The sequence below is a fragment of the Cetorhinus maximus genome, chromosome 1 (assembly GCF_964194155.1).
Source record: "Cetorhinus maximus chromosome 1, sCetMax3.hap1.1, whole genome shotgun sequence".
Classification (NCBI taxonomy): domain Eukaryota; kingdom Metazoa; phylum Chordata; class Chondrichthyes; order Lamniformes; family Cetorhinidae; genus Cetorhinus; species Cetorhinus maximus.
In genome coordinates this window covers 183894622-183920192 of record NC_135879.1, presented here as the reverse complement: position 1 = coordinate 183920192, position 25571 = coordinate 183894622, and the positions used below count along the sequence as shown (strand labels likewise).

The window sequence follows — 25571 nt, the reverse complement described above, 5'->3', positions numbered from 1 at the left end:
ACGCGAACTCGAAAGGATATGAGCCTAATGGAGATGTGAGGCTATGTGTAAGAGTTAGTGATGTTGTCCCTTGAGCAGTGAGCTCCCTGTGGATGTGTGATAGGTTTGTGAGTGAGTGTGTGATTTGAAAGTGATGAGAAGAGTGGCGGAACAGATGAGAGCATTCATCCTTTTTCAACAGTGAGTGGCTGTTCTCTTTTGCAGGGCATTGGCGCTGACCACCACTGCCACCGCCTCCTAAGCCGGATTGATGATGCTGCTGCCCCTCTTGTGGCCAGAGAAAGGATAGGGGACATCATGGCGGGCCTCCAAGGCATCCAAAAGGCGTTCCAGGGATGTGACTCTGAATCAGGGCCTGCAGTCATCTTGCCTTTCAGGGCCATGTCTTCTGTGCAGCAGTTCTGGGTTGGAAGCAATGAGAGGTGTGCAAACAGGCTGCACTTAAACTATGGCGCCTGGTATGAGGAAGCGGAGAGGTTACGGCATGGCAGCGAATTGGATGCTGCCTGCCAGTGAAACAACATGTTTCCCAGGAATACATGACTTATGAGGTGGGATTGGAATGATACGGTGTGAAAAGCAGTCATTGCAGTCAGCGGATAAAATGTTCTTTTCCTGCCTGCTACCGCACTTAGTGCAAATCTGGAATGATTCCGTCCTATGAGTTTGGCGTTTTCGGCGGGAAGATCTCTAAAAGAGTGAGGTCAGTAACAGTCTTGGATGCAAAGGCTTGATGTTCGGTATAGGGGTTATGGTCCACGAAGAGGTAAGAGAAATTATCGGAGAGTTGGTATTCAGCCTCTGCTAGGTAGAGGTCAGTACGCCTGGCAAAAGCAGTGCCACACTTGTCAGTGGGTTTGATGACAATGTTAGGATCGGACCTGGCAGAATGGAGCGCATCAAGTTCAGAGGGAGACAGGTTTGAGTCAGTAAGAAGAACAGAGAAATTGAAACGGCCAATCTCATGCTTGCAGTTCTCAATGAAAAGATCTAAAGAGAGTAAGAGGCCAGAAGGAGAGGTCCAGGTGGAATATTGGAGACGGGTGAAGGGATCATCGAGATGGGGATGTAAGGGTATGAAACTGAGGCCTTTGCTGAGACAGGGTTGAATTTTACGGGGGAGAGCATTGCAGCCTTAACAAGCAAAGAGTGGGCCTTCCATCCCTCAGCGGAAGGAAGTCCTGCCCTTGAAAGCTGCCAGCCAACCTGACTGGCCAGCAGTTCTTACAATCCCAGCAGCACCAGAACTCTGTAGTGGGTACAGCTGGGACTGCAAGCAGGCCCACAAAGAAGTGTCTTGGGTATCAGGTAAATCATGGGATTTTTGGGTGAGGCGGGATCGGTCACTCTGGGAGGAGGGAGACACGGGGTGGGGTGAATTTTAGAGGCCAGTTCACTGCCAATCCATTCAACTCTTTCGAGTTATCAACAGTCACAGATTGCAACTCTTTCGAGTACAATCACAGTTCTTGGTTTCCAGGAGTGGGACATGAACCCACAACCCTCTAATTCAAAGGCAAGGGTGCTATGAACTGAGCCACAGCAGGCCAAGTGGGGCGGTACAAAGGGGATGGTACTATCTTAGAAGATTGCCCCCAATGCACACAGAGTACCCTCTAAACGATATACCTAACTTCCTTCCTGCCCTCTCACCAATTTTGGTGAAAAACAACCTTTCCACCTTATTCACCTTCCACTGCACAATGTATTATGGCAGATTGAGATCATTAATTAGCCACTTAAGGGTCTCAATGAGCTTAAGGGTGGGCAGGCTAATTAGCACCATACCCACTCCCAATATTATGGGTACTGGGTTAGGGGTGGACGGAAATGTGGTAGGCTACCACCTATCATATTTAACATGCCCTGCGCCCCCCATCTAAAATGCGCCTGGTAGGGGGCTCTAAAGTCCAGTCCTTTGTTACTGATTGATGGCCAGGATTGATGTTAAACTGACACATATGATTTTTCTGATTTTTACCTCCCACTAGTATTTCAGTATCATTTTATATTTTCCAATCCAAAGGCACAATCCTAAATCTAAAGAGCTTTGTGACATGATGAATGCATCTACAATTTCCTGACCCATTCCTTTTAAGACCTATGGTTAGAAGCTACTGGAATTTGTAGGTTTGTCTATCGTAAGTTCCATTGTTTTCTTCATTACCATTTTTAAAACTTATATTAAATCAACTAAGGCTTCTTTTAGGTTTCCCTGTGACAAAGGTATCTTGTCCCTGTCCTCCTCTGAATTTATTGTTCATTATAGTCTCATCTGCATTTATCTTAAATAGGCCCACATTTCCCTTTATCACACTTTCTTTTAATGCAGATTGAAAATATATTTTACTATTAATTTTGATACTCCCTGCAAGTTTTTTATTCATGTTCCCTTTCTGCAACCTTTATTACTTTTTCATATCCCTTTATCGCTTCTTATATCTCTCACTGTCTGCTGGATTTCCACTTCTTGTATTTGTGTAAGCCTATTAATTAGCTTGATGCTGTCTCCTACCACATTGGTGTTTAACTGCACCAGTAGAGCTTTTGGCTTTTTTGCTGTAAGTACTTGTTTGCTATTGAATAACATACAACCCAATACTTGTTGATTTCCCTACTAAAAATTTAACCCTGTTTAGTATGGTCACTTTAAAGTTTGCCTTACTCAAAATTGCAACCTTGGTGTGTGACTCTTCCTTCTTCCTCTCAAACTTAATATCAATTTATGGTCTCTGTTCACAAGTTGGTCCCTGCCCATCAGATTGTTAATTAACTCTCATTCAATACGCATCACTAAATCTTGTATGGCCTGTTGCTTTGTTAATTCTGAAACAGCTGGGAAAAAGCCAGCTTGGGCATTAGTGCAGAATGAGTGACATTGAATCTGCAATCTGGTTTATACCCCACCCCAACTTTCTTTTCCATTCTCTTCAATGGTATGGTTTGTGTGCTCTTGGCCGAAAGAAGGTCCTTGGCTCACTGTCTTCTGATTCAACCTGAGCTGTTTTCTTGGCAGTTTTTGTCAGTAGCAGTTTGCCATTGCCTTCCACTCTCAGGGGCAGGGTGAGGAGATAGGTCTCAAGTCTACCTTAGTGGAATGGGAATTGAACTTGTGCCTTTGGCATTATTCTGAATCACATGTTAGCCATCTGGCCAACTGAGGTAACCAGCCCCCCAATCATTTCAATATGGCAGTGTAAAATAATATGCATCACCTTCTTTACATTGCCACCTATGACCAACCTCAGCCAGCCCTCCCACCCACCCCTCCACCACCCTATAGTTCCAGAAGACTGTTCTGAATTCATTCTAGAAATATGCTCCGTTTACTCTTTATGTCCTCAGTGACCTGGCCTGCAAGGTATCAGCCTGCTAGTGGCAGAAAATTCCTCTCATGGATTAGGCAATGCCATGCATAACACCTTCTGTCTTTGCATCTCTGACCCCTTGATTTAATTCCAGCCCAGACTAATACAATAAAAGATAAAGATTTCTGTCTCCATGCCTATAGGGGTGTGAAATGAAATTAGCGCAGACAACCTCGAGCAAGTTCCTAGTGGGCATGACTGCCTGACACCAAGCTGCGTATAATTAATACTAATTGACACATTTTAAGAACAGTCTCATTCAGGATAATGACAGTTATGAAAAAAATAACTTGTCACAGTGATGCAGTAATAAAGAGTGGTGCTTTAATTTTTCTATGAAATAAAAAGGTTTAATGACAAATGGTATTGTTTTTGTGGGAACATTTTAAGCTTTGCTCATTATTGGTTGATGTTTCTGATTGATCTAATGGTATGTGATATGCATTATTTTTGAAATACATATGTTCAGTATATTTTATAAGACATCATGGGTTATCCTTCATACTTTGGTAATTTACGAGAGAAAATAGGTTGGTTGAGAAGAAGAGAATAACATTTAACCTAGCATTCCATAAACACAGCTGGGGGCATAATCCACAGTGTAAAGGCCTGCAACCATGTCGGTGATGGGAAGGTGGTTTATTAAAACAGTGTGTCCTCTAGAATCAGAAACCTGTTTCTGTGCCAGTTTCAGACTTGGTTGATTTAACGCTGGCTAAACTCCCAATGGCAGCAGAGGATACGAGTTAGAAAAAAAATATAGGCAGTAATTCTCACAGCGCAGAAAGTGATTCTCTCACAGCAAGACTGATTGCTGAGCTGTTGATTAACAACAATAAATTTTGCTGGATGCAACGAGAATATCCAAATTGCTGAGCACGCTGTTTTATTCTGAATCTAAGATGACTATTAAGAATGGTATTTTCAATAATGACAAATAGAAAATAGCTCACTGCATTAACAAAAAGCAATTCAGAGAAATATTCCAATCATCATTCCTGTAATTAAATGAGATTGGCTGTGTCAGTGCTTTGACACAACCCATTCTGGGGTAATATAGCTAAAATATTCAATTAACTGCCTCTGGCCTTGTGCAGTCATGGCATGAATACTTTCTGTTAGTGCGATAACGGAGAACTATTGACAATAGCTTATGAGAGGAGAAATAGGTCTTTTGTATGTCTCCAATAAAAATGCAATTATAGTGATAAATATACTTTTTACAGAAATACTAACCCTTTTATTTATGAGCATATCATCCATAAAGAATCAATCAGGTGCAATACTACATTTAATGTATATCTGCCTCAGAAGTTAGAATTAAAGAAGGCAAAGAAGTTTCATTTTTCTGATCAATACAGCATTTACAAATACAAAAATTATTTTCAGGACAAATGTTTTTAATGTGCCTCCTAAAAAGATGATGGTGCAATATACACTGATCTTGGAAATAGTAATCATTCATTCAATTGTCAATTTGATTCACATGACACCAGTTGCTACAATGTTGCAGTGTTGTTTCCTCAACTGCAAATGCTCATTTGAAAACCAGAGAGACCTATAATTTAGTGAGTGGACCAATAACAGGTATGTTGCTCTTCAATAAGTATGAAATTTAAGACTATTGAGTACAAGTATGAAATCGTATCAGTGTGTTTGACAAGCGAAAGGTATGAAGTGTGACAGAAAAAGACATGCAATCGATACAAATCTATACATATACCTAAGGCAAAAGAAATGCTGGAAATCTGAAACAAAATCAGAAGATGCTGGAAAAAGTCAGCAGGTCTAGCAGCTCTGAAGAAGGGTCATGCAGACTCGAAATGTTAACTCTGTTCTTCTCCACAGATGCTGCCAGACCCGCTGAGTTTTTCCAGCATTGTCGGTTTTTGTTTCATATACCTAAGGCGTTGCTCGTGATGATTCAGACACTATTTTGTTTTATAACAATCTTAAGGCATTATCAATGAAGTGTGATGAGAGAATTGCAACAGGCAAAAGTGACAGGAAATAAATGTGACAGAGAAAATGTGTACTATATTAAGGAATTTTGCTTTGGATTGATTAGAATTTTAGTGGATTGCATTACAAATATTGAGAATATCCTTTCCTGAAAATTGGTGTTCTATTGCTAGGTTATGATTTTGCCAGTGGTAGTGTGGTGTTACTTTCTTGCTGTACACTAATACATCCATTGATGTGATATTTTTAAAAAGTAAAAGTAAAACTTAATTCCTATTCAAAACTGGTGGTGAAAATATTAATAGATCATTAAAGACTAGGAGATTGGTTAAACCAATTGCAGAATACCCGTTTGTCATATCTATAATCCAGGTCATCAGTTTACAGTTAGGTAATAAATGATAACGGTAATTTGGTCTATCTAAATAGATCACCAGATTTTCTGTTCACATGACTGTGTCCCAGCCACATGTCCTTAATGTAAATAAGAGAGAAATAAAGGGTAAGACAGAAACTTCAAAGTGCACAAATATTTATAAAATTATGTTTTTGATACTGAACTTACATTGGACCAATAGTCACATATATTGTGAAAATCATCCTTGACAGGAAATAAAACAAGATAAACGTTTAGATATTTACACAAATTACATCTAAAAGAGCCCATTTGATTAGCTAAATCTACAACCTTCTTAGCACCTTAACACTCTAAGCAGTAAAGATCAGTTCTAAATAGTTGAAATCAAGTCAACATAATATTCGTTAATAACATTATACTGGTGTTTAAAAGTTAATTTTTCAGTAGGTGGAAATCATCCCAAAGTGAAGACACTCTGTCTACTAAAAGTAGGTAAATATATCCCTTTGTCAAAATTTTCTTTGATATTCTGAATGCACGGATGTAGGATTACAACAGACACAACTATTCAGTTCATGAAAGAGTGGTATCTTTCATGTTTTTATGTTTTCCAATTTCTTTTTGAACGAACCTTTTAGCTTCCTCCAGATACTCCCTTTCCTCTTCAACTTCTTCTCCGAGGATGGCAAGGCTTCTTTCTTTCGAATTTCTCGTACCATGCCATAAAAGACATTATCTATGTAGATACGCAAAGCAGCTGAAGTCTCAAAAAATGGGCAACTGTATTCTCTTGCCAAGGCCATGCCCTCCTCATGCGAAACCTTGAAAATAATCCATGTATAAGATAAAATGCATTCAAAATTAAAGAAATATTAATGCTCTATTAAACTTCCAACTTGACTGACTATCCACTGTTTGTATGTTTCACTGTATCAACAACAAATGGTGCAGATGCCACATTCGCTCTATTGTAGCAGTAAAGCGGTGCAAAAAAGATCTCTTCACACAGGCATTTGTAGGTATTGAAAAGACTTCAGGAAAGTCTTGGGTGCAAAAATGGCAGAAGTAAGGACTAGTGCTAATTATAAGATGCACCCATACAAAAATGCTAATTCATAAAAGGAGATCTCAATTGTGCAAGCAATACCCTTGCTATAAGAAGATGGTTAAATATTCATGGCCTGCAGACTAGTAATGTGTCATGTGATATTGACAAGTTGGATGTTGGGGTTGGTCACTGGCCAAAGGTCTTGAAATTTGACAGGGAGTCTAAATTTAATCCACAGCCTCCATGGAAATGAGATTTGTCCTTGCGATTAGTGCAGCCTCCTGTTGCCTATTAAGACTGCTGGCATCAAAATTCCTCCTGAAAGGTATTGGACCCATGATTATACAGTCTAATATCATGAGTTTTGCACAACTATAGTGAGCTTCATTGGAACTTTTATGTAAAGGCTAATAATCTAGTGTGAAAGGTGGAAAGTAAGTATTAATTATCAAGATGGATGTGATGGATCAAAGCAGAGGATAATGCTGGCTTCTATTTTGAGATCAAATGGGAGTTGATTTCTTTTTTATTGAACTAACATATTTCTTGCAATTTGTTTATGGAAATAACAATATTTGTTCAGTGTTTCTGCTCATGAAACAATATTCAGTGTAATGTGAGACTTATTGAGGGATAGCTGCATGCTGCAGCTTGAAGTGAAATGGAGTGTATTATATGTGCATTGTTGGAGGGCAAAGGAAGAAAGACTTAGAAATATAGAAAGCTTAAAGCATAGAAGGAGGACATTTGGCCCACCTTGGCTGTGCTGGCCACAAACAGCTATCCAACCTAATCCCACTTGCCAGCTCTTGGCCCATAGCCTTGTAGGTTAAGTGCATATCCAATTATTTTGTAAATGCAATTAGGGTGTCTGCCATCCTTTCAGGCAGTGAATTCCAGACTCCCACCACCATCTGGGTAAAAAAAATTCTCCACAACACTTCTCTAATCCTTCTGCCAATATCTATAATTACTATAAATCACATTTATCTCCTTCCCCTGCTTACAGCCGTGTTAAAAGGTATCAATGCCAGTTATCTTAAAGGGCAATCAATAATCATCTTAAACATGCTATGAATTTATTTGTTTTCAATTCATTGGATGTGGACATTTATTGCTTTTATTTATTGGTCAGAGGACATTTTAAGAGCCAACCACATTGGTGTGGGTCTATAGTCATCACATGTAGGCTAGACCAGGTAAGGACAGCAGATTTCCTTCTCCAAAGGGCATTACTCTACCAGATGGGCTTTTACAACAATCACTTCACAGTCATCATCAGACTTCTGAATTCAAATTCCACTATCTGCTGTGAGAGGATTTGAACCCAGGTCCCAGGAGCATTACACTTGGTCTCTGGGTTACTAGTCCAGTGACATTACCACTACACCATTGCCTCCCCCTTAGGAATTGTATGAGCTGTTGTTCTTTAAAGGGAGTAGCCACACAGCCCCCATATTTATTTTCAAAGTCTACTTGGTGAATATTTATACAATCTGTGCTCCAACACAGAGATGTAGGGTTGAGATGGTGAACAATAGTCAATGATTTAGCAGTGTCACCTCAATCCCTGAGCTATCTGGCTATCCCAGTGTGCCAGTCTGTATGACACATTCACAATTTGCGCTGTTTGACGTTGTTTACCAGGATGGCCAACTCCCAACTTGAATGGAATGTTTTCTTTATTCTTTCATGGGGTGTGGGTGTCACTGGCAAGTCCAGTATTTGTTGCCCACCTCTGATTGCCCTTGCACTGAAAGCAGTTAAGAATCAATGGCTTTGCTGTGGGCCTGGAGTCACATGTAGGCTAGACCAAGTAAGGTTGGTGGATGGTGGATGGTGGATTTCCTTCCTTAAAGGGCATTAGTGATCCAGATAGGGGCCTTGTATTAGCCTGGGCCCCTGGATTAGAAGCCTAGTGACATTACCACTACACCATCCCCTCCCCATAATGGCAGTGTGATATACAATTTGCGCCAATGTGGATAATAGGATACCACAGAATCTCAAAGCATTTATTTATCTTTGAAGTGTAGACACTGTTGTAAAATAGGAAGCACAGAAGTTAATTTGCACACAGCCAGGCCACATAAACAGCATTGTGATAATGACCAGATTAATCTGTTTTTGTGATGTTAATTGAGGGATAAATGTTGCCCAGGACACTGGAGATAACTCCCCTCCTCTTCTTAAAAATAATGCTGCGGGATCTTTTATGTTCTCCCGAGAAAGCAAACAGAGCCTCCATTTAACATCTCAACCGAAAGATGGCACCTCCGACACTACTACCTCAGTACTGTACTGGTGTTGGCTTAGTTTTTAATAGAGCTTAAACCCATGACCTCTGATTTAGAGCTGAGTGTGCTACCAACTGAGCTGCAGCTGACAGGCTGAAGCTGACAAGTTGAAAGTGAGGCTGAAGTATCAACATACGAACATTATCACCAAGCCAGGGGATCAACCCTGGTTCAATGAAGAGTGCAGGAGGGCATGCCGGGAGCAGCACCAGGCATGCCTAAAAATGAGGCGTCAACCTGGTGAAGCTACAACACAGGATTACTTGCATGCCAAACAGCACAAGCAGCAAGTGATAGGTTGAGCCAAATGATTCGATAACCAACAGATCATATCTAAGCTCTGCAGTCCTGCCACAACCAGGCTTGAATGGTGGTGGACAATTAACCAACTTACTGGAGGAGGAGGCTCCACAAATATCTCCATCTTCAATGATGGAGGAGTCTAGCACATCAGTGCAAAAGATAAGGCTGAAGCATTCGTAACAACCTTCAACCAGAAGTGACAAGTAGATAATCCATCTCAGCCTCCTCCAGAAGTCCCCAGCATCACAGATGCCAGTCTTCGGTCAATTCGATTCACTCCACGTGATATCAAGAAACGGCTGAAGGTACTGGACACTGTAAAGGCTATGGGCCTTGACCATATTCCGGCAATAGTATTGAAGACTTGTGCTCCAGAACTTGCCATACTCCTAGCCAAGCTGTTCCAGTACAGCTACAACACTGGCATCTATCCAGCAACGTGGAAAATTGCCCAGGTATGTCTTGTACACAAAAAGCAAGATAAACTCAACCAGGACAATTACCAGCCCATCAGTCTACTCTCGATCATCAGTAAAGTGATGTAGGGGGCTATTAAGAGACACATGCTTAGCAATACCCTGCTCACTGATGCTCAGTTTGGGTACCTCCAGGTTCACTCAGCTCCTGACCTCATTGCTGCCTTGGTTGAAACATGGACAAAAGAGCTAAACTCCAGAGGTGAGGTGAGAGTAACCACCCTTGACATCAAGGCAGTATTTGACTGAGTGTGGCATCAAAGAACCCTAGCAAAACTGGAGTCAATGAGAATCAGGAGGAAAACTCTTCACTAGCACAAAGGAAGATGGTTGTGGTTGCTGGAGGTCAATCATCTCAGTTCCAGGACATCACTGCATGAGTTCTTCAGGGTAGTTTCCTCGGCCCAACCATCTTCAGCTACTTCATCAGTAACCTTCCTTCCATCATAAGGACAGAAGTGGGGATGTTCGCTGATGTTTGCACAATGTTCCGCAACATTCACGACTCATCAGATACTGAAGCAAACCGTGTCCAAATGCAGCAAGACCTGGACAATATCCAGGCTTGGGCGGACAAGTGGCAAGTAACATTCGCGCCACACAAGTACCAGGAAATGACACCTCCAACAAGACAGAATCTAACCATCATCCCTTGACATTCAATGGCATTACCATCGCTGAATCCCCACTATCAACATCCTAAGGGTTACAATTCACCAGAAACTGAACTGGACTAGCTACATAAATACTGTGGCTACAAGGGCAAGTCAGAGGCTGGGAATCCTGTGGCAAGCAACTCACCTCCTGACTCCCCGAAGCCTGTCCATCATCTACAAGGCACAAATCAGGAGTGCGATGGAATGCTCCCCACTTGCCTGCATGAGTGCAGCTCCAACAATACTCAAGAAGCTTGACACCATCCAGGACAAAGCAGCCCACTTGATTGGCACCCCATCCGCAAACATCCGCTTCCTCAACCACCTACGCACAGTGGCAGCAGTGTGTATCATCCAAAAGATGCACTGCAGAAATGTATCAAGTCTCCTTAGACAGCACTTTCCAAACCTATGACCACTACCACCTAGAAGGACAAAGGCAACAGACACAATGGGAACACCACGACCTGAAAGTTCCTCTCAAGCCACTCAGCATCCTGACTTGGAAATATATCGCCGTTCCTTCACTGTCGCTGGGTCAAAATCCTGGAACTCCCTCCCTAACAGAACGGTGAATGTACTTACAACACAGGGATTGCTGCGGTTCAAGAACACAGCTCTCCACCGCCTTCTCAAGGGTAATTAGGGATGGGCAATAAATGCTGGCCTAGCCAGCGATGCCCACATCCTGTAAATGATTTTAAAAAGGAGCAGAAGAAAGCCATTCAGTCCTTCAAGCCTGCTCCGCCATTTAATAAGATCATGGCTGATCTGCTTGTGTTTTGAGTTCCACATTCTCACCTACCCCCAATAATCTTTGATTCCCTTGCCTAACAAGAATCTATCTACCTCCACCTTAAAGATATCCAATGACCCCACCTCCACCACCTTCTGAGACAATTAACAGGCAGCCAGCATGAAACATGCGCTGAAATGCTCAGTGCTGCTGGGGTGGGGGTGCGGGAGGAGGGCATGCGCTGACCTAGGTGCGGGCGCAGGCGAGTGCTGGATGAAAGCTCCCTGAAGGCAGAAAGCTGCCTCAGGGAGCTAAAGACTTTAAAACCAATAAATAAGTCTTTAAGATCCATAAAAAATGTCCATGCATCACAATCAGTCACCTGAACATATACACAATAAAAATCCTGTCCATACATTTCTTTTATATTTAATAACAGAAACCTCATCCCGCCCTTGGATGAGGTTTCATGAAAAATGCAAAGCCACCTGGCCAATTCGCCCATCCACCAAACATAAGGTTGGACAGACCACGAAAAATCAGAGACAGTTACAGCTTTAATTTCCTTAATTGGCCTCTTAATTGTCGGTGGGCGGGCTTCTGACATTTGTGCGTGCCCGCCAACAGAAATATCGTGTGAGTGCGGGATGATGTCATGGTGCTCATCCAATGTCATCCTGCGCAATTTTGCGTCTGATCGGGTCGGGCACACGCCCAGAAGCTGACCTCAAGATCCTGCCCCTAATGTTAAAACAGTGACCCCTAATTCTGGAATCACCCACAAGAGGAAAAATCCCTTCCACCTCCACCTTGTCAAGACCATTCAGGATCTTATATACTTCAATCTGGTCACTCTTCACTCTTCTAAACTCCAGTGGAAACAAGTGCAGCCTGTCTAACCTTTCCACATAAAACAACCTGCTTCCAGGCATCGATCTAGTAAACCTGCTCTGAACCAGCTCCAATGCATTTAGATCTTTCCTTAAATAAGGAAACCAAAACTGCATAAAATATTCGAAATGTGGTCTCACCAATGCCCTGTATAACTGAAGCATTACATCCTTACTCTTATGTTCAATTTCTCTTATAACAAAGGATAGCATTCTATTAGCCTTCTTGATTACAGCTGTACCTTCATACTAACTTCTTGTCACTCATGACAAGAATGCCTAAATCCCTCCGAAGCTCAGAATTCTGCAATGGTTCCCCATTTAAATATTACTCTGCTTTTTTATTCTCCTTGCCAAAGTGAGCAACTTCACATTTTCCCACATTATACTCCATTTGCCAGAGTTTTGTCCACTCACTCAACCTAACTATAGCTGTCCGCAAACTCCTTGGGCAAAATTTTTACCTCAGCGGGCGGGCACGCACCTGACCTGCTTAAGCGTAAAATGACATGCGTTGACATCGGGCGAGTGTCCTGATGTGAACACGCAGTCACGCGATATTTCAGTTGGCGGGTGCGCGCCGGAGACGGCCGGCAATTAGAAGGCCTATTAAGGCCAATTAACAACGTAATTAAAAGAGATTTTTCGCTGCCCATCCAACCTTGCGGATGGCAGGCAGGCGAAAAGGCCAAGCGGTCTTTGCACTTTTTAGGAAACCTCGTCCACAGGCGGGATGAGATTTCCAACAGCAAATAAAAATAAAATAAAAAATGTTATATTTCATTTATAACATGTCCCTGCTCATGTGGCAGAGTGACATGAGGGGACATGTTTTATGACATTTTTGAAATCTTTATTTTGTATTCGGAAAAATGTTCACCACCCTGAGGCAGCTCACGTGGGAACTCTGCGCTCGCACTCGCCCCCCCACCCCCCTGCTGCCTGCACAGGCAGTGCTGCGTTTCACGCTGGGCGGGCCTTAATTGGCCCGCCAGCATGAAATCGCAGCCCGGCCCCGATAGCGGGTGGCAGTTGGCTTCCTGACCACCCCCGCCTACCCACGCCGAGCCCAGCTTCCAAGGAAAAAATTCTGCCCCTTATGTCTTCTTCACAACATACTTTCCCACCTATCTTTGTGTCACCTGCAAATTTAGCTACCATGCCTTCACTCCCCTCATCTAAGTCATCAACGTAAATTTTATGTTGAAAGGTTGAGACTCCAGTACAGACCCCAGGGGGAGCCCAATAGTCACATCCTGCCAGTCAGATAAATACTCATTTATGTATACTCTGTTTTCTGCCAGCCGCCAATCTTCCATCTGTGCTAATGTTACCCGCTACACCATGAGCTTTTAAACAACCTTTGATGTGGCACCTTATCAAATGCCTTCTGGATGTCTACAGGCTCCCCTTTATCCACAGCATAAGTTACTCCTTCAAAGGACTCTAATAAATTGGCTAAACGTGATTTCCCTTTCACACAACCATACTGACTCTTCCCAATTACCTTGTTTTTTTCTAAGTGCCCAGTTACACCCTCTTTAATGATCAATTCTAACACCTTCCCCATGACAGATGCCAAAACTAACTGGCCTATAGTTTCTTGTTTTCTGCCTCCCTCCCTTCTTGAATAGTGGGTTTATATTTGTTTCCTTCCAGTCTGATGGAACCTTTCCAGAATCTAGGGAATTTTGGAAAATTAATATCAACGCATCTACTACCTCATTAGCCACCTCTTTTAAGACCCGAGGATGAAGTCCATCTGGACCCAGAGACTTGTCAGCCCTCAGCTCCATCAATTTGCTCAGTACCACTTCCCCAGTGATTGTAATTTTACCAAGTTCCCCTCTCCCTTCCACATCTTGATTTACAGCTATTACTGGAATGTTTTTTGTATCCTCTATAGTGAAGACAGAAGCAATATATTTGTTAACTTCATCCACCATTTCTTATTATCGACTATTAACTCCCCATTCTCACTCTCTAGAAGACCAACACTCACTTTACTTACTGTTTTCTTTTTAAAATACCGATAGAAACTCTTGCTATCTGTATTTACATTTCTAGCTAGCTTCTTCTCATCCTCACACTTTCTTACTCCTGATTAACCTTTTAGCTATTTTCTGTCATTCTTTATGTTCTTACCAATCATCTGACTTACCACTCATCTTTGCACAGTTATATGCTTTTTCCTTAAGTTTGATGCTTTGTCTAACTTCTTTAGTTAACCACAGATGATGGGCCCTCCCTTTAGTATTTTTATTTATAGCAGGAACATACTTATTCTGAGTATTCTGAAAGACCCCCTTAAGTGTCTGTCACTGCTTCTCTATTGATCTATTCCCCAGCCTAGTTTCCCAGTTCAATTTAGCTAGCTCAGTTTTCATGCCCACATTGTTGTCCTTATTTAAGTTTAACATACTAGTCTTAGACCCATTCTTCTCCCTTTCAAACTGGATGTAAAATTCAATCATATTGTGGCCGCTGCTATCTAGGGGTGCCTTTACTCTGAGGGTGTTAATTAATCCTGTGAGATTACAATACCAATACACAATACCAAATCCAATATAACTTGAATTTTGGTTCGTTCCAGAGCATGCTGCTCTAATAAACCATCTCTAATGCATTCTATGAACTTCTCATCCAGGCTACCACTGACTATCTGATTTTTCCAATTTTTAAGTAGATTAGAGTTACCCATGATTATTACCATCCCTTTATCACAAGTACCCAATATTTATTCTTGTATAGTTTGGCCTACATTGTGGTTACTGTTAGGGGGCCTGTAGACCAGTCCCACTAGTGATAAAAGCAAAATACTGCGGATGCTGCAAATCTGAAACAAAAACAGAAAATGCTGGAAAAACTCACTGGTGACTTCTTTCCCCTACTACTCCTCATCTCCACCCAAACCAATTCTACATCCTGATCTGAACCAAGGTCATCTCTAACTATTGCACCAATGCCATCCTTGAATAACAGTGCTATCCCTCCACCTTTGCCTAACTTCTTATTCTTCTTAAATGTCACATACTCCTCAATATTCTGGACCCTGCAGCCATGTCTCCATAATGGCTATCAGATCATATTTATTTACTTCAACATACGCTATTAATTTGTTTACTTTGTTATGAATGCTATGTGTATTCAGATACAGAGCCTTTAGTTTTGTCTTTTTGTTATCTTTGTAACATCTAGTCTTGATTGTTGGTGTATTCTTAGGTTTTATCACTCTGTCCTTTCCTGCCATTTTCTGACCCTCATTTCCTATAATACTATTTTCCTCTCTTACCTTGTCTCTACTCTTTGACAGATCTTCACATCTTTCTACATTTGATCCTCTTGCCCCTACTAGTTTAAAATCCTCTCTACTTCCTGAGTTATACGGTTCACAAAAACACTGGTCCCAGCATGGTTGAGGTGTAGACCATCCCAACGGTACAGCCCTCACTTTCCCCAGTACTGCTGCCAGAACCCTCTAAACTGGAACCCAATTCTCCCACACCAGTTTTTGAGCCACGCATTCATCTCTTTAATTTTACGTACCCTATGCCAATTTGCATGCGGCTCAGGTAAAAGTCCAGAGATTATAACCTTTGAGGTTCTGCTTTATAATTTAGTGCCTAGCTCCTCATACTCTCTACACTGAACCTCTTTCCTAGCTCTATGTCATTGGTACTGACATGGACCATGGCAACTGGATCCTCCCCCTCCCACTGCAGGTTTCTCTCCAGCCCTGAGCTGATGTCCTGAGCCCTGGCACCGGGCAGGCAACATAGCCGTCTAGGTTCTCGCTCTTTGCTGCAGAGAACAGTGTCAATCCCTCTCACTATAATGTCTAATACTACCACTACATTCTTTTTTGCTCTCCTACTTGAACAGTTTCCTGTACCACGGTGTCATGGTCAGTTTGCTCATTCACCCTGCAGCCCCCACTCTCATCCAAACAAGCTGAAAGAACCTCAACCTACTGGACAATTGCAGAGACTGACACCCCTGCACTCCTGCCCTGTGGGTCCCCTTACCTGCCTCACTCACAGTCACACCCTCCTGTCCCTGACCACTGACCAAATCAGAAGACCCTATCCTAAGTGGTGTGACTGCCTCCTGGTACAAAACACCCGGGTAACTTTCCCCCTCCCTGATGTGTTGCAGAGTCTGCAGCTCAGCCTCCAGCTCAATGACGCTGAGCCAAAGTTCCTCAAGCAGCAAACACTCACTGCAGACGTGTTTGCCCTGGATCACAATGTTATCCAGGAGATCCCACATGCTGCAGCCTTGACACATCACCTGTCCTGCTATCCTTAATGTGTTTTAATTAATTATTCAATTATACGATTCACTTATTTATTTTCCTTTTTTATATATTTTATTACCTTTACCACCAATTTGTGTACAATTTAAACCTTAGGACTGGAATAGAGCTTAACCACTTACTAGATACTCACCACACACCTTATCCTGTAGTAAAGCAAGAACCAATTCCTACATGATGAGGAAAGTAAAAACAGCAAAGGAAACAAACACCTCCTTCCTCCAGTTCACTGAAACCCCCACTCGCCAAAATCTCAGGTTTGCACTCATTTCCTCAACTGCACTCATAGTTACTATACTTTTGTTTCATATGTCAAGGTATGATGACTTTTCCAATGGCAATGCATAATTTTGTCTAATAAATTTTGGATCACAGCAGTCTGTGGTAAGATTCATATATTTCACTGACAACAGCTACGCATGCATTGTTGAGACTGAGTTGCCAAACTATCATCAATTATGTCTGGTGAAACAATTTTTTATTAATAAGCTCAGTACAGACACTTACAGCTAACGTGTGTATAAAAAAAGGGCTATGAGATAATAAAGGTGCACATCATTTGCAGGGCAATGTAATTCTTCGCTCCCAATGCAGTACTTTGCATATTATAATGATGTTCATCATATACATTGGAAAATAAATTATAAATTGTAAATTTATGGTTTGTTAAGTAAGATTTAATTGATCATATTTTTCTGCCAAGTTACAATGTGAGTGGCACAGCTCAGTGAGCAGCAGTTTAATTTCCAGTTTCATTTTAATGAGGGTCTGCCGTACTTTTCTTGCTGGCAATGACAAGGTGATTTACAGAATACAAAAGAGTGAAATGGAAGAGACTCCTCTAAGGTTCTGAACTATACATTTATGAGTGAAAATTGCCATATTATTCAGTAAGCAAGTTAATGTGTGTTGCCATCCTGTAAATCCAGCACTTCCTCAGTTTAAAATGGTATACCTGGCTGCAAGGGTGGGATGCTGGCCAACAGCTTTGATGGGTTTCATGTGACTCTCATAACTGAATGCCTGCCATGACTGTCCTGTGGAGAATTTGAACTGGCAATGAGTTATGGCACATATTATGAGCATTAGGCTTGTTTATCATGCAAAATATTGCTTGATAAGAGGATAACTTAAAAACTGCTTCCTTCACCCTTTACACTACTATACGCTAATCTCGTGTAGAAGAAACAGTCTTTACAGCTCAAGCTGGTGCATCACTAGTTGAGGATCAACTCAGCTACTATACTTTAAATTGTCGACTATACATGTATGAGAAACTGAAATATTGGCATATACAAGGAGATAAAAAACAGGGATGATTATCATTACCTGCAGTATTTTGTCTTTGTTTTAGATGTTACTGAATCTGTTCAGAACAATTTCTCCTTTGGGAATAAAGCTCCTTAATTTGTGGTTAATTAGACTTACCTTTGCATGTTTAGGTTTCAACAACAAGAAGTTATTTTTTTTAGTGTCTTTAAAGTAATGAAATGTCCCAAGGCACTTCAGGGGACCATTATAAAAGAATAATGATACCGAGCTACACAAGGAAATATTAGGTCAGACGACCAAAAGCTTGTCAAAGAGGTGCATTTTAAGAATGTCATGAAGGAGGAAAGTGAAGTAGAGAGGCGGAGAGGTGTAGGAAGGTGATTCCAGAGCTGGGGGCCTAGACAACTGAAGGTATGTCCACCATTGGTGGAGCAATTAAAATTGGGATGCACAGAAGGCCAGAACTAGAGGAGCGTAGATATCTCAGAGAATTCTGGGGATGGAGGAGGTTACAGACACAGGGAGTGACAAGGCCGAAACATGCTTGCTAATTTTAAAATCAAGACATTACTTTTCTGAGAGCCAGTGTAAGCCAGTGAGCACAACAGATAGGGAATGGGATATGTTGCGAGTTCAGACACAAGCAGCAGAATTTTGGATGATCTCAAGCTTATTCGGTAGAATGTGGGAGACCAGCCAGGAGAGCATTAGAATAGTCACTCCCTGTGTCTGTAACCTCCTCCATCCCCAGAATTCTCTGAGATATCTACGCTCCTCTAATTCTGGCCTTCTGTGCATCCCAATTTTAATTGCTCCACCATCGGTGGACATACCTTCAGTTGTCCAGGCCTCAAGCTCTGGAATCACCTTCCTACACCTCTCTGCCTCTCTACTTCACTTTCCTCCTTCATGACACTTCTTAAAATGTCCCCCTTTGACAAGCTTTTGGTCATCTGACCTAATACTTGTGTAGCTCGGTGTCATTATTCTTTTATAATGCTCCCCTGAAGTGCCTTGGGACATTTCATTACATTGAAGACACTAGAGGTAACAAAGGCAGGGGTAAAGGTTTCAGTAGCAAATGAGCTGAGACAGGGCAAAGTGGAGTAATGTAACAGAGATGGAAATAGGCAGTCTTAGTGCTGGCACAAATTAATGTCACAAGTTCATCTCATAATCAAATGTGATACCAAGATCATGAACAGACTGGGTTAATCTCTGACTGTTGCCAGATAGAGGGATGGAGTCGGTAGCTAGGGAATAGAGTTTGGAGTGGGGACCGAAAACAATGCCGTCAGTCTCCCCAATATTTAATTGAAGGAAATTTCTGCTCATCCAGCACAGGATGCCTGATAAGAAGTCTGATAATTTAGCAACAGTGGAGGGGTTGAGACAGATGGTGGTGAGGTAGAGCTGGGCGTTGCCAACGTCAATGTGAAAACGATAACGCTGTGCCTTCGAAGTTGTGGAAATAGGAGGGGGCTAAGGATAGATCCATGGGAGACTCCAAAGGGAACAGTGCGGGAGCAGGAAGAGAAGCCATCGCAAGTGATTCTCTGTCTATGATTAGATAGATAAAAATGGAATCGTGTAAGAGCAGTCACCCAGCTGGACGACAGTGGAGAGGTGTGAGGAAGATGGTGGGGTCAGCCATGTAAAAGGCTACAGATGGGTTTAGAAGGACAGTCACATTTGTCGCAGTCACATGGATTGTCATTTATAGCTTTGATAAGAGCTATTTCGGTACTGTAGCAGGGGTGGGAACCTGATTGCAGGGATTCGAAATTGGAGCTCTGGGAAAGATGGGAACAGATGTGGAAGGCGACAACACACTCAAGAACTTTGGAGAGGAAAGGGAGGTTAGAGATGGGAATGTTGTCTGCAAAGACAGAAGGATCAAATGTTCATTTTATTGAGGAGAGGAGTGACAATGGTAGATTTAAAGGAGAGAAGGAAAACACCTGAAGAGAGAGAACCATTTACAATATTGGCTAACATGAGGACCAGGAGGGGAAGTTGGGTGATCATCAGATTAGTGGAAATAAGATCAAAGGAACAGGAGGCAGTTTTCATAGACAAAATAAAAGAGAGGGCATGAGGAGAGGTAGAGGAAGAATTAGAAAAGATGTGAGTTCAGGGCTAGGCCAGGGGGAACATTAAAGAAAGTTTCTAAAGTTGCTGACAGTGCAAGCTGATACTGGCACAGCGAGGGAAACCAGGTATCGGGGACGTGAATGAACAGTGAAAACAACTGTGCATCTCTTACCCAATCATATTGAAGGATTGAGAGGTTAACAACACAAGGACTGAGAAGGAAATCTAAATTAGAGTGGTTGAACACAGGTACAGAAAGAAAGCTTTGAGTGCGAGAGAGAAAAATGAGATGAGAAAAGTTTTAAAAATGCATTTAAAATTTACATTTTGAAAATCTCCAACAGTAATTAAAACTTGAATATTGCTGAAAAGAGAGACAAGCTGCTGAAGTTTTTCATCTTGAACTCATCAGGACAAACACAGGAATGTAAAATATTAAACGATCACAACAATCTATAATACACAAGCAAAGGGTGCTGATTGGTTGGGAATCCAACCTTTCCTCCCTCATAAGATCAGAAGTGGGCATGTTTGCTGATGCTTGTACAGTGTTCAGTTCCATTCACAGCACATCATATAATGAAGCAATCCATAACCGGAGGCTGCAAGACCTGGACAACTTTCAGGCCAGGGCTAATAGGCGGCAGGTGACATTCATGTTACACAGGTGCCAGGAAATAACCATTTCCCACAAAAGAAAGAATCTAACCATTTCCCCTAGACATTCAATGGTATTACCATCACTAAATCTCCCACCATCAACATCTTGTGAGTTACCATTGACCAGAAACTTAACTCGGTCAACCATATAAATATTGTGGCTACAACAGCAGGCTGGGGGCTGGTAATTTTGCAGCAAATAACTCACCACCTGACTCCCCAAAGCCTGCCCACAAAGCACAAGTCAGGAGTGTGATGGAACACTCTCCACTCGCCTGAATGAGTGTAACTTCAACTACACTCAAGAAGCTTGACACCATCCAGGGCAAAGCAATCCTTTTGATCAGCACTTCATCCACCACCTTAAATGTGCAGTGTGGCTGCAGTCTGTAGGATGGACTGCAACAACTCATTAAGGTTTACATATAGTCATCTGATAATACCGAACTTGGGTATTGCTGAAAAAAGAGACATGTCTAAGCTTTTTGTCTTCCACTCATCAGGACACTCACAAGAATACCAATATCAGGGGAAAACAACAATTTATACTGTATGTGAAGAGTGCTGATTTGTTGGCAAGTTGCATTGCCATCAAGAATGCACCACTGATGGTGACTGACAGTTAACTGCCAAGAATTGTTTGACATTTAAACCAGGCAGCTTGATCAATGCACTGCCCTGAGGAATGAGTCAGCAAATGCTGTCACTTATTTTGTTTAGCTGAAACAGGCACAATGTGTGTACATGTTCTTTCTGTCTGCAAAGAACAGGGCCCTGTGTATTAATATATGTGGCTTCCAGTACACGCAAATGTTCCACACTGTGAGCCTGACTGACAATCTTAAATTGGTTGTCAACGTAATTCTTAGCACATTGAGGATTATTTAGCAAATGTTGTCCAATCGTGGAATCACAACTAATGTTGGACACTGTGTTTTGAGTTTTGCAAGCATGGACTGGCTGGTTACAGCCTGTACCCTGCCCGTTGCGAACAGCAGTTGAGGTGTGTTGCTTGATATGATCCGCCAGTGTTTGGGACGTACGGTCTACATACCTAGCATCACACTGACAATGAAATTACTCATTTGTGTGATATGCAGAATGTCTTTTTGACTTGATGGCAGCACCCTTTTAGTGGCGAATACCACTTGTGTGAAACACCTAGCTTCACCTGTTGCTCAAATTTTTGAGATGCCTTACCTTTCCAGGGTAATCTGAGATAGACTGGACACTTTTCAGGGCCGGAAGTGATGGCCTTCGGCCCGTTCATGAGTTTGTGTGATATACAACACAAAATGATCTGATCAGGGTAGCCATTATCCTGCAGGATGCCTTTGATGTGCCCTATTTCAGCATCAAGCTTGCATGGTGCGCAAATGGCTTGGACCCTATTTACAAGGTTGCCAATAAGACCAATCTTATAATGTGTGGAACTGTAAGAATCCCAATGCGTATATTGACCAGTGAAGGTAGGCTTGCGGTAGACCGTGGTAGAGAACCCCCTGGCAGGTTTCTCAACTAGTACATCAAGGAAAGGGAATTCATTTGACTGCTCCACTTCAAAGGTGAATTTGAGCGCAGGATGGAGCCCATTAAGGCATGTTAGGAAATTGTTACATGCATCTGCGGATTTAAATATAGCAAACGTATCGTATTGGAAATATGTGAGGGGCAAGAGGTTAGGTGTCATTCCATTGAAGATACATTTCTCATGGAACCCAACAAAGATGTTTGCAAGAGCTGGGCCTAGAGGGGAACCCATAGCAACACCATCTATTTGGACAGACATGGTGTCATTAGAACTGAACTCAACTGCACGAGATGCCGAGTTCATAAATTCATTGAGTATTGATTGATGCAACGGTGGCGGGTCTACGTCGCCATGATATAGTGCTGCAGCGCAAATATTCACTTCAGGTCACCTTTGGCCCTGAAAAGTGCCCAGTCTGCCTCAGATTGCCCTGGAAGGGCAAGGAATCTCAAGGATTTAAGCAACAGGTGAAGCTAGCTGTTTCATGCTGCTACTATGCAGTAGAAAGAGACTATGCAGTAGTTAAGAGGAGAGTGCGAGAGGAGGACCCAGGGACAGGCAGTGAGCAGCACCTAGAGGAGAGTGCGAGAGGAAGACCCAGGGAAAGGCAGTCAGCAGCACCTAGAGGATCTGGCCTATCTAGAGGATCTTACATCTAGCATCTGGTCTATACTCAAGTAGGAGTAAGGGTAAAATAAAAGCAAGGGTCCACTTTCTATTTAGTTAAGATATGTCTGCGTAGCTCAGTCCCGTGATTTACACACCCTGTGCTATGTGGGAAACCCTAGACGCTCCTGGGAGTTTGGATGACCATGTGTGCAGGAGGTGCCTCCGGCTAGAACAACTCAAGCTCCGGGTTTTGGAGCTTGAGCGGCAGCTGGGGGCACTACAATGCATTCATGAGGTTGAGAGGTTTGTGGATAGCACGTTTCAGGACGTGGTCACTCCGCAGCTTAAGGAAGTGCAAGCAGAGAGGGAATGGGTGACCGCCAGACAGAAGAAGGGAACCAGTCAGGTCGCGCGAGTGCATCTCACTCGCAAAAATGTTTTCGGCCTTGGAAAATGGTGAGAGTGACGGTTCCTCTGTGGAGGCTAACCAGAGCGAAGGCCATGGCACTGTGGGTGGTCCAGCTGCCCAGGGCGAGAGGAAGAAATGTGAAAGGGCAATAGTGATAGGGGATTCATGAGTGAGGGGAGGCGACAGGCGCTTCTGCGGCCTTAGGCGTGACTTCAGGATGGTGCGTTGCCTCCCGGGCACCAGGGTCAAGGATGTTACATAACAGCTGCAGGGCATTCTCAATGGGGACGGTGAACAGCCAGAGGTCATGGTCCATGTTGGGACCAATGGCATAGCAAGAAAGAGAAATGAGATCCTTCAAGTAGACTTTGGGGAGTTAGGTAGGAAAATGAAAAGCAGGACTTCAAAGGTAGCAATCTCCGAATTACTCTTGGTGCCACACAGCAGTGAGTATAGGAACAGAAGGATAGAGAAGATGAATGCATGGCAGGAGGGAGGGCTAAAGCCTGGGGCATTGGGACCGTTTTTTGGGAAGGTGGGAGTTGTACAAGTTGGACGGGTTACATCTGAACAGGAATGGGACCAACATCCTCGTGGGGAGGTTTGCCAATGCTGTTGGGACGAATTTAAACTAAATTGGCAAGGGCATGGGATCCTTAAAATTAGTTCAGAGGGGAGAGAAGCTGAGATAGAAGTAGAAGTTTACACTATAGTGAGTCTGGAAGGCAGAGGAAACATAGGCTAGATAAGAAAGAAGTGAGTTTAGCAAGGCTAGATGGCATATATTTTAACGCAAGGAACCTGAGAAATAAGATAGATGACCTGAGGGTACAGATAGGCATGTGGGAGAATGATACTGTTTAGAGCCCCTCGGGCTGTACAGATCAAAATGAAAGGCTGTAAATGATTGTAATATTGTTTGTACTGATGCACCTGGTGATACATTTTGTAAAAGTTTAACCTGGATTGTACCCTTGTAATGTTGTTTTTGAAATGGTTTTGAATGTGATTGAAGATATTTTATGAATAAAGTATATTTTTACAAAAAAAAAAAAAAATGTGGGAGAATGATATCATAACTATGGCTGAGACTTGGCTAAAAGAAGGGCAGGATTGGCAACTTAACATGTCTGGTTATAGGGTATTCAGACGAGATAGAAAGGGGGATTGAAATTGAATGGGGGCAGGGGTGGTTGCAATATTGACAAGGAATCAATTGTAGCAGTGAGGAGGGATGATATCTTGGAAGGATCATCAAATGAAGCCATATGGTTAAAAGTAAAAAAATACAACATGCTGTTGGATCCCAAACAGTCAGGGAGAGATAGAGGATCAAATATGTGATCAAATTTCAGAGAAGTGTAAGAATTATAGGGCAGTAACAGTAGGGAATTTTAAGTGCCCAAATATTAACTGGGATAGTTTTAGTGTGCAAGGTAGGGAGGGAGCAAAATTCTTCAGTTGCATCCAGGGGAACTTTTTTTAGCCAGTATGTAGAAAGCCCAACAAGAGAGGGGGCAGTTCTAGACCTAATATTCAGAAATTAGCCCGGGCAAGTGGATGGCATATCAGTAGGGGAGCATTTTGGAGATAGTGACCATAATTCAATTAGATTTAGGATAGTTAGAGTCATAGAGTCACAGAGGTCGACAGCACAAAAAAAGGCCCTTCGCCAGTCAAACAAGTACCTAACTATTCTAATCTCATTTTCCAGCACTAGGCTCATAGCCTTGTATGCCATAGCATTGCAAGTGCACATCCAAATACTTCTTAAATGTTATGAGGGTTTCTGCCTCTACCACCCTTTCAGGCAGTGAGTTCCAGGTTCCCACCACCTTCTGGGTGAAAAAATTCTTCCTCAAATCCCCTTTAAACCTCCTGCCCCTTACCTTAAATCTATGCCCCCTGGTTATTGATCCCTCTACCAAGGGGAAAAGTTCCTTCCTGTCTACCCTATCTATGCCCCTCATAATTATATACACCTCAATCATGTCCCCCCTCAATCTCCTCTGCTCCAGGGAAAATAACCCCAGTCTATCCAATCTCTCCTTGTAACTAAAACTCTCCAGCCCAGGCAACATCCTGGTAAATCTCCTCTGCACTCTCTCTAGTGCAATCACATCCTTCCTATAATGCAGATTCCTAAAAGTATTGCGAGCAGCAATAATGTGTCTGTGGCCTAACCAGCATTTTATACAGTTCCAGCGTAACCTCCCTGCTTTTATATTCTAAACCTTGGGTAACGAAGGCAAGTATTCCATATGCCTTCTTAACCACCTTATCTACCTGTCCCGCTACCTTAAGGGACTGGTGGACATGCACATCAAGGTACCTCTGACCCTTGATACTTCCCAGGGTCCTACCATTCATCGTGTATTCCCGTGCCTTGTTTGTCCTGCCCAAGTGCATCGCCTCATACTTATCCGGATTAAATTCCATTTGCCACTGATCAGCCTACCTGACCAGCCCGTCTATATCCTCCTGTAATCTAAGGCTATCCTCCTCACTATTTACCACCCTACCAATTTTCGTGTCATCCGCAAACTTACTGATCAACCCTCCTACATTCAAGTCTAAATCATTTATA

General features: G+C 42.5%; 1 protein-coding gene across 1 annotated transcript in view; it reads right to left on the bottom strand.

Moving 5' to 3' along the window:
- Positions 1 to 5847: 5847 nt before the first annotated feature.
- Positions 5848 to 25571, bottom strand: part of LOC144690472 (GTP-binding protein Rit2-like) — a 394332-nt gene continuing 374608 nt past the window's right edge. The window contains exon 5 of the mRNA XM_078558044.1: positions 5848 to 6509. Within this exon, the coding sequence (XP_078414170.1) occupies positions 6282 to 6509 (228 nt within the window). The 3' untranslated portion in view covers positions 5848 to 6281. The remainder of the gene's footprint in view (positions 6510 to 25571) is intronic.